Source organism: Entelurus aequoreus, linkage group LG08, assembly GCF_033978785.1.
Source record: "Entelurus aequoreus isolate RoL-2023_Sb linkage group LG08, RoL_Eaeq_v1.1, whole genome shotgun sequence".
In the NCBI taxonomy this organism is placed as follows: Eukaryota; Metazoa; Chordata; class Actinopteri; order Syngnathiformes; family Syngnathidae; genus Entelurus; species Entelurus aequoreus.
The window spans coordinates 12,672,728-12,682,775 of record NC_084738.1 but is presented as its reverse complement, the minus strand read 5'-3'; the positions used below and the strand labels follow the sequence as shown (position 1 = coordinate 12,682,775).

Below are 10,048 nucleotides of genomic sequence, written 5' to 3'. Positions count from 1 at the left end.
ATAAATGCAATCATATTTTCCCCACAGATTAAGAATTATTTATCGAGCAAAAGAAAAATCTTTAATTAAAAACAAGAAGACGTAAAGGATTGAAATAACAAAAATAAGTGACTTGGCTTTTGTAAAAAAAAAAAAAAATTTCATTTTTACCAGGCCAAGCACTTTGTAGTAATTCTAGGCTGTTTTTAAATGTGCATTTTAGGGCCCAACATTTAAAGAAAAAAAAGGAAAACATAAATGTTCGATAGAAACGTGAACGCACATTATTAAAGTTTTTTTTTGTGTGTTCAATTTATTCCAGGTAACCCCATGCGTAATTAATTTCGCACATGGAATTGTTCATTTAGGCATAAAACAATGCTCATTTTTAAATATCGAATGACGTTTGCATTTCTTAATGAGTTGCAAAATCGAGTAAATCGATTACAATACAGCATGTATGTATATATATATATATATATATATATATATATATATATATATATATATATATATATATATATACACACATATATATATACGCATATATGTATGTGTGTATATATATATATATATATATATATATATATATATATATATATATATATATATATATATATATATATATATATATATATATATATATATATATATATATATATAGTCATGTTCTTAAATGTTATTAATGGGAGAATGCGCACTACAGCAGATCATATCAGACAATTATAAAGCATTTCTTTGTTTTATTTGTGTATTTAGTCATATTACACGTGTTGTCATTTGGTTGCACACACAACACTGCACAATGAAGAAATGCATAACAGTATTATAGTAATCAGATTACAGGAGGAGACGTGTTCAAATTCAATGGAGTTCATCAATGATTGCAGGGTTTTTTTCAGTTGTGGAAAAAGGCGCCCAGGTCCTCATAGGGCCCCTCGTGAAAGGGGGGGATGTTCTCCCGAGATCCCGAGGGGCCAAAGGGTAAACCTCGCCCGGGTCTGGAGTAATGCATGGAGTAGTGATAGTTCCGCTCCGTGTCGCACTCCTGTTGCTTCATGCAGCCTGCTGCTGCAGGGCTGTGCGGGCCCTCGTAGTCCGGGCTGATGTAGTCCGGGGACGTGCCTCCAGGGGGGTACGGCGCCTCGTAGCCGGGGCCGTACGAGTGTGCCCGCGGGTTGGCACCGGCGGCTTGGTAGCTGGGGCTGGACAGGCGGCACCGGTAGGAGCCGTACGGGTGCACGGAGAACGGGGATCCCGGCATGTGGAAGCGAGCAGAGTCCGGCTCGGTGAGGAAGTTGCGGGTGTTGAGCTGCAGACAGCCGGCCACCAGGTTGGTGGTGGGCTGGGAGAGGCCTTTGCACAACATCTGCACGTAGTTCACCACGTCGGGACGTTTCCCGTTGCGCAGGATCTCGCCTAAGGCCAGGATGTAGTTCTTGGCCAGGCGCAGCGTCTCGATCTTGGAGAGTTTCTGGGTCTTGGAGTAGCAAGGGACCACCTTGCGCAGGTTGTCCAGGGCCGAGTTCAGGTCGTGCATGCGCGTACGCTCCCGGGCGTTGGCCTTGACTCTGCGCACCCGGGAGCGCTCCACCCGCGCCGGGTTCATCTTGCGCTTCTTTGGGCCGCGTTTCTTGGGCTTGTCCCCGCCCCCCTCCTCATCCTCACCCTCTTCCTCAGCATCCCCCTCCTCCTCCTCCTCCTCGTCCTCCTCATCATCATCATCCTCGTCGTCGTCCGCCATCTCGGACTCGGCTCGACTGCTGCCCCCCCGCGGCTCGTCCAGCTCGTCCTCCCCTGCCAGGTGATGACCGGACTTGACTTTGCCGTCCTGGCTGTCCGCCTCGGCCCAGTCCGCCGCCAGCCTCTGGACGTCCGGCAGGACCTCACTGAACAGACGGCTCAACATTGTCGTGGGTTCACACCTGCAAAGAGAGGCGGTCCACGCAGCCTTTTTTTACTCACGTCTGTGTTGCCTTTGAAATGAGAATGATGAAGATGAGGATGAGGATGAGGATGAGGATGAGATGGTTCCGGCACATTTATTAGGGACACCTGCACAATCCCATGAAAAAACTATCCCAAAATCTGCCTTTTCACATAGATAATGATGCTCATTTTGATGCAAAAATGCAGCATTATTTGTTAAAGGGGTGTCCAAAGTGTGACCGGGGGGCCATTTATGGCTCGCAACTAATTTGTTAACGGGCCGTGGCACATTCTAAAAATATTATTTAAAAAATTGTAAAAAAAAAACAAAACAAAACACCACAGGTATTGTGACAAGAATAAGTTGAAATGTATCGCTTTGGTTTAAAAAAAAAATTGAAAACATAAAATTGGCCCCTCCATCCTTTGATATTACAGTATGTGGCCCTCAATGGAACAAGTTTGGACACCTAATGAGTGCTTGTAATATTTTAGTAATGTCAGCAAAAATGCAAATAATCGAAAGGTGGCATTTTGATACAGCTCCAAACTTTGCTGGCTTTCAACATGTGGTGCACCAAAAAATTTGATTCACATCCGAATCCCGATTTAAATTATTTCATACGTTTAAAAAAATCGATTTAAAAATAAATAAATACTCATATATATATATATATATATATATATATATATTTTAGATGCAGAATCCCTTTTTAAAAATACGTTTTTAGACCATTTTTAAGCAACCAGGAGTATTTCTTACCTGTAACCTGTTATTAAAATTGTCATTATAATACTTTTTTTCCCCCTTGCCCTTTTGTGGGCTCTGAACCGAGGATGTCGTCGAGGCTTGTGCAGCCCTTTGAGACACTTGTGATTTAGGGCTACATAAATAAACATTGATTGATTGATTGACATTGAGAGTCTGATTGAATCGAAACTCGTGTTGAATCGAGAATCGATTCTGAATCAAATCGCCATCCCAGGAATCGGATCAAACCATTAAGTGTCCAAAGATTCACACACATATACTTTTAACACAAATGAAGCAAACCCTTTTATTTTGCATTTTGCTGTATTGATTATTAACTGTTTCTATACTTTTATTTTTTTTATGTGCTATAGAAATAAAGTTTGAATTTAAAGGGGTGCTCCAAAGTGTAGCATAGGGGCCATTTTAGGCTTGCAGCTCATTTTTTATCGCCCTGCAGCACATTTAAAAGATTAAATCACTATTAAAAAAATTAATGAATAAAACAATTTTTTTTTTAAAAAAGGGGAAAAGAGCAACAAGGTATAATATAAAGAGAAAAAGTTGTATTTTTCTTGAAATATAAATAATTTATTATCATATTTAATTAATTTGAACCCCTTTTTCAATAAACTCACACATTCTCACTGCAGGTATAGAAAATTAGGGCACACCTGCCTTATACAGATGTACCTGATGTTTTTGCTGGTGCGTATCCGTATCGTTTTTAATCCAAACGTTTTAACAGTTTGGTTCCGTGTAGCCCGTGCAGGAGCGTCGCCGGGCCGCTGAGAAATGGTCCCTGGTGGATGTTTAGGGTGGCGACAAATAAATGAGTCTGTTGCCCACAGCCACAAAAGTGGACCACATGATACAGAAAATATGCCAAAAATGAGGGGAACATTTGGGGCAGGGGTGTCCAAAGAGTGGCCCGGGAGCTCTTTTTTATTATTGGCTCAAGGCACATTGTATAGAAATAAAATAAAACAAAAGATCTAAAAAAAAAAAAAAAAAGCTTAAATGTTGCTACTACTACTAATAATAACATGAAGCTTGGTCTTTATATGTTATTAGAAAAAAAATAAAAATTTATAAAATAAAATAAAAATATATCCTGGGTGGAAAGTTTGGACACCTATGACTTAGAGGATGTGTTTAAAATAATAATCCTGAAGGTCATCTGTGCCTTAAAAGCAGGAATGAGGAACACAAGTTGTTTGTCTGTGCAATTAGCAAACAAATCATCTGACATCATTTCATTTAAATTAAATTAATATAAAGCCAACTCTCTGAAGAGATGCTCTCCAGTGTGCACTTCCATCCCCCCCGCTACCTGATATCCTCAGCATAAAGTAATTAATGCCAGCATATATCTTGTCAATTATCATGCATGCATCCCTGAGGAGAGTTCTACCCCCACAGACCTGCTGTTACACTCAGATTTATCTATTTACCAAATAAATCCGCTTTTGTTCCTGCAAAATGTGCATGACTGACAGCGGCGGGGAAGTGATGAAGAGCGGAGACGAAGAAGAGGTAAAAAGAGGACATATGTTGAGCAAAGAGAAACAGGTAAAATCTCGCTGACGGTGGCATCGCAACAAAGAAACTTGTGTGAGATTTGGAAGCCTACCTGAGGTTTGTTTACACCATCTCTCTCCGGGCGCGGCGGCGATGCGTTCTGCGAGGCGGATCTTTGCTGTGTGTGTGTTCCGCTCTCGCCTACCTTCCCTCCCTCTACTCTTTCCTCCTCCTCCTCTGCGGCCACCCTGCCTCTGTCTGCAGCCCCAGACGCGTGGAGGGAGGACTGCACGGGTGACTTGCATAGCAGGCTGCGATGCCAGGCCCATATGGCTGGCACGTCATTGGCAAGAGCCATCACATGAGAGCCCGTGATTGACATGCGGCCGCATTCACAGAGACTGGCTTTCCCCCTGGGGTGGGTGGGGTGGTGGTGGCGGCGGTGGTGGGGGGGAGAAGAACTCGCCATCTGTCACCGGGCGCTGAAAGAGAAAAATGAAATAAGCGGTAAATGACAAACACGCACGTTAAAAAAAAATAAAAAATGACTGCTTCTGTTTGAGAAGGGTCTTCTTAATACAGAATGTATAGTAATCCATTTCAATAGGGGTGATGCTACTTGCACTGTACAAGATTGATTAAGACTAATTCACACTATCATAAGGTATTAATGTAACAGTACTGGAACTGTACTGCATCATATTGTGAACTGTCTCTCATATTTTGCTTATGCAGCAATCTATGTTTGTGTTTGATACACATTTGCACCTCATATTTATTAGTCGTACATAATACCATAATATCACAGTATAGTATCGTATCTCTGTTTCTTATATGTTGTTTTTTTTATGGTATATTGAAGTTTGGTATAGCACAGTACATTTTAGGGGTATAGTATGATATAGCACTGCATAGTTAGTATAATATGGTTGAGTAAAACAGAACATTGTAGGATTTAATCACAACAGGGGAGCACGATACAGTTCAGTGGTATAGTTGAACATTATTTAGTGTAGCACAGTGAAGTATTCTGTATAGTACAGCCTAGCACATTGCAAGTTAGTGGTAACGTATAATAGTGAACTATTAGGTACATAATGCATCATGGTAATTACATTATAGAATGCTGTATAGATATATAGTACTGTAGTACCATGAACTGATTAACGTGGACCAGACTTAAACAAGTTGAAAAACTTATTCGGGTGTTACCATTTAGTGGTCAGTTGTACGGAATATGTACTGTACTGTGCAATCTACTAATAAAAGTTTCAATCAATCAATCAATCAAAAGGACAAGGTATAGTACAGTAAAGCTTGTTATAGTACAGTAATGTGTAGTACAGTTTAGTGGTATAGTTTAGCACAGTAAAGTATGGTTCAGTATTGTTTAGAGTAGTAAAGTTTAGAGGTATAGCACAGAAAAGGATGATTTAGTATAGTTTAGTGCAAGGGTTCTTAATGTTTTTGACCTCGGGGCCCAACTTTTCCACTTCAGAGGGGTCTGGGGCCCACTAAAATATTAACACTGAATTAGCAATCTTACTCTTGATTTTATTCAATACTTATATTTAACTAAATTTACAAATTTTATGAAACCATGTGTTAATCACAAAGAGTATTATCAAGGCTTAGGTCAGGCTGATTACAAAAATAAAAAATAAAATACTTTTCCAGTATATTTGATGGTATTTAGTTTTGTAATCAGCCCGACTTCAATCAATCAATCAATGTTTATTTATATAGCCCTAAATCACAAGTGTCTCAAAGGGCTGTACAAGCCACAACGACATCCTCGGTACAGAGCCCACATACGGGCAAGGAAAACTCACCCCAGTGGGACGTCAATATGAATGACTATGAGAAACCTTGGAGAGGACCGCATATGTGGTTAAACCCCCCCCCCCCCTAAAGGCCTACTGAAACCCACTACAACCGACCACGCAGTCTGATAGTTTATTTATCAATGATGAAATCTTAACATTGCAGCACATGCCAATACGGCCGGGTTAACTTATAAAGTGCAATTTTAAATTTCCCGCTAAACTTCCGGTTGAAAACGTCTATGTATGATGACGTATGCGCATGACGTCACTAGTTAAACGGAAGTATTCGGACACCATTGAATCCAATACAAAAAAGCTCTGTTTTCATCTCAAAATTCCACAGTATTCTGGACATCTGTGTTGGTGAATCTTTTGCAATTTGTTTAATGAACAATGAAGACTGCAAAGAAGAAAGTTGTAGGTGGGATCGGTGTATTAGTGGCTGGCTGTAGCAACACAACCAGGAGGACTTTGACTTGGATAGCAGACGCGCTAGCCGACGCTAGCCACCGACCGCACGGATGATCGGGTGAAGTCCTTCGTCCTTCCGTCGATCGCTGGAACGCAGGTGAGCACGGGTGTTGATGAGCAGATGAGGGCTGGCTGGCGTAGGTGGAGCGCTAATGTTTTTATCATAGCTCTGTGAGGTCCCGTTGCTAAGTTAGCTTCAATGGCGTCGCATTGTTAAGCGTCGCCAAGCTGGAAAGCATTAACAGTGTATTTACAGGTCCATGGTTTAATAGTATTGTTGCTTTTCTGTCTATCCTTCCAGTCAGGGGTTTATTTATTTTGTTTATATCTGCATTTGAGCCCGATGCGATCACGTTAGCTCCGTAGCTAAAGTGTTTCGCCGATGTATTGTCGTGGAGATAAAAGTCACTTTGAATGTCCATTTCGCGTACTCGACTCTCATTTTCAAGAGGATATAGTATCCGAGGTGGTTTAAAATACAAATCCGTGATCCACAATAGAAAAAGGAGAAAGTGTGGAATCCAAACCTGTACCTAAGTTACGGTCAGAGCGAAAAAAAAGATACGTCCTGCACTGCAATCTAGTCCTTCACTCTGACGTTCCTCATACACGAATCTTTCATCCTCGCTCAAATTAATGGGGTAATCGTTGCTTTCTCGGTCCGAATCTCTCTCTCGCTGCATTGTAAACAATGGGAAAATGTGAGCAGCCCTTCCTCCTGTGACGTCACGCTACTTCCGGTATAGGCAAGGCTTTTTTTTATCAGCGACCAAAAGTTGCGAACTTTATCGTCGTTGTTCTCTACTAAATCCTTTCAGCAAAAATATGGCAATATCGCGAAATGATCAAGTATGACACATAGAATGGATCTGCTTTCCCCGTTTAAATAAAAAAAAATTCATTTCAGTAGACCTTTAAGCATTGATATTAATCTTTGTGATCAACACATTGTCATATCATTTGACAAGGTGCATCCTGTTAAACTGTAAGTAGGTTAGATATAATTAATAAATATGATTTAAATCAAGAGTTAGATTACAAATTCAGTTCATATTTGAGTGGACCCCGAGCCCCACTGTAGAGGAAAAGTCGGGCCCCGAGGTCAAAAATGTTAAGAACCCCTGTGGTATAGTATAGTTTAGTGAAGTACTTTTTACTGGTATAGTTTAGCACAGTAAAGTATGGAATAATATTGTTTAGCGTAGTGTAGTACACTTTGAATTTTACGGCTTTACTCTATGTATTTTCAAAATACCTTTATTAAAATCATATCATGGTTCCTCGCTATTACACGTTGGACGGTGCCATTTTATTAGTCAAAATAGGGATATTTAAGAAAATGATAAATATTTTGGGCCTAAATTGAGCTTTTTCTAACATAAAAATGTCTAAATAAACTTAAAATAACAAATCTAAGATACTGTGCTATATTGCACAGCAGATCATCATCAGTATTGAACAAGTTTCAATATGTTCACAGGTTAGTGGTTGAGTCTGTATTACTGTAATGTACAGTATGTCTTATTTTCTGTTATTATGATATTGTGTAAAATGAGTATAAATGTAACTATAGCGGTGTTAGTTCATGTCCAAAGGTCTCTAACGATGTTAAAACCTGTATTTAGAAGTTCAGGTTTTAATGCTTTAGCTATGAAAATATTTGGTTTATAATTAATAGTTCCTACTTTGCAGAAGATCACTAGTTGCTGTCGTGTCCAATTATTGTAGTATTAACAACTGAAGTAGAGCATAATATAGTATAGGATAGAACTGTATTGAATACTGGAATAAAGTATAGGACAATACAGTTTAGTGGTAAAATATAACACTGTTGTATAGTGTAGTGCTAGCACAAGGTAGTCTATTATAGTATAAAACAATATATTATTGCCATAGCATGGTATTGCACTGTACTATAATATAGTATATTTGGGAGGTGTTTCTAATATTTGTCTACATTTAGCAGCTAAGCAAGGCAACCAAAATATTAGAAACAGTTAAGTATGATACTGCAAATTCCTCCACACACCTTATTATGGCATAAATACACATAAATATATACGTACTAAATGTGTATACATTGTCAAACAACACAAAAGTAACACCGTATTAGAGCAATGAATATTTCTATGACCTTGTTAATGAGATTTAAAGATGATGAATACAAGGTTTGAATGAGAAGTTAGTGATTATTCTGGAACGATCCCCACAGAGGTGATGACTAGTTGCCTTGACAGGAACAGGAAATGCACACAATAAGGCGGCCGCCATAAAGATGGGATGTCAGGGTGCAATTGCCTAAACGACTCAATTGAACCGAGGTAAAGCTCTCCGCCCTTTTGCGCTTTGGAACTTGCCAAGCCTGGCACGGCTGCCTTGGGGTGAGCTGGCTGGGGCCGAAAGTGGCACGGGCACAGATTGCAGGCACAAGACAGGAGGGAGAGGAATACCAAATAGACACAGAAGGAATCATTCACACAAAGGACAGCTTGATGTTTATATTTAGTACATTAAATATGCTGTCTTTGCACACACTCTCCATGCCACTGCAGAGTTTACACTAACCACAATTATAATCACATTGTTAAATCAGCGCCTTTATGACACTCACTGTCAATCAAAACCCCTAACTTTTGTATTTGCATTTTGTGTTACAGGTCTGCAAAAATAACATTTTATATTACCTTTGCAGAGGCATAACTGCGGTTGCAGCTCCTTGCACAGGAGATAATGGGTGTACCTAATAAAGTGACATATGAGACAGAACAGTTGGAATGCAATTAAGTATCAAAAGTAGGTAAAACAACAAGACTAGTCACAAATGTATTTAATATTGTAACATTAACATGAATTCACTTTATTTTAGGTGATTTATTTTCAAATGTATTTTAGTGGTGGGTGACATCTAGCGGTGACATAACGTTAGTGCAGCTTAATGTGAAGACGTGTCTTGAGTCTGACACTATAAAATGGCGACCTCTGGTGGCGAACCAAAGAATGCCATATTTAGCTTCAAATGTCTTGGTAAAAAAAATTGGATTCGTTTCTTGATGTTTATCAAATATTTCAACAGGAGCAGACATTTTCTATCTTTAGAAACAACAGCAAAGGGACGCAAAAATGGCGCGCAAACCCTAACCCGGAAACGTATCCCAAGTATTGAACTTGGCTCCCTCGCTAGCGTTTAAATTAAAAAAAATAAGTTTTGAAACAAAACCCTGCTTTTGAGTGGTCCGTGTTGTTAAACACGTTGTTGTTGAAAGATAACTGAACGTAAATAACACAATTATCGAGTCAATTAGTATTACAGGTTCTCTCGTATACTATAAGTCGTTGGGGCGTCACTCCATCGAACACTTCAAATCACAATGTTTCTCTTGTGTATTAAAGTAGTGTAGGACACGTTTAGATATAATTACGGTTCATACAGACACTCTTACCTTACAAAAAAGTCATACTTTTTCGACCACTGCTTGTGTTTTACTTTCATCGAGAGGACAGGTGAAGGCATCCCCTCAAATAAGTTCCCCCAGGGTCCTACCGCCCTCTATGTTCATATAATTTCTTAACC

The 10,048-nt window shown here is 39.6% G+C and overlaps 1 protein-coding gene across 1 annotated transcript; it reads right to left on the bottom strand.

Moving 5' to 3' along the window:
- Window positions 1-700: 700 nt before the first annotated feature.
- On the bottom strand, window positions 701-10,008 carry LOC133655418 (neurogenic differentiation factor 2-like). Its single transcript, XM_062055552.1, has 4 exons — window positions 9,918-10,008; window positions 9,162-9,217; window positions 4,293-4,662; window positions 701-1,904 (listed from the first exon to the last, which is right to left on the bottom strand). Exon 4 carries the CDS (start codon window positions 1,886-1,888, stop codon window positions 878-880), a length of 1,011 nt encoding a protein of 336 aa, XP_061911536.1. The 5' UTR covers window positions 1,889-1,904; window positions 4,293-4,662; window positions 9,162-9,217; window positions 9,918-10,008; the 3' UTR covers window positions 701-877.
- Window positions 10,009-10,048: the final 40 nt, after the last annotated feature.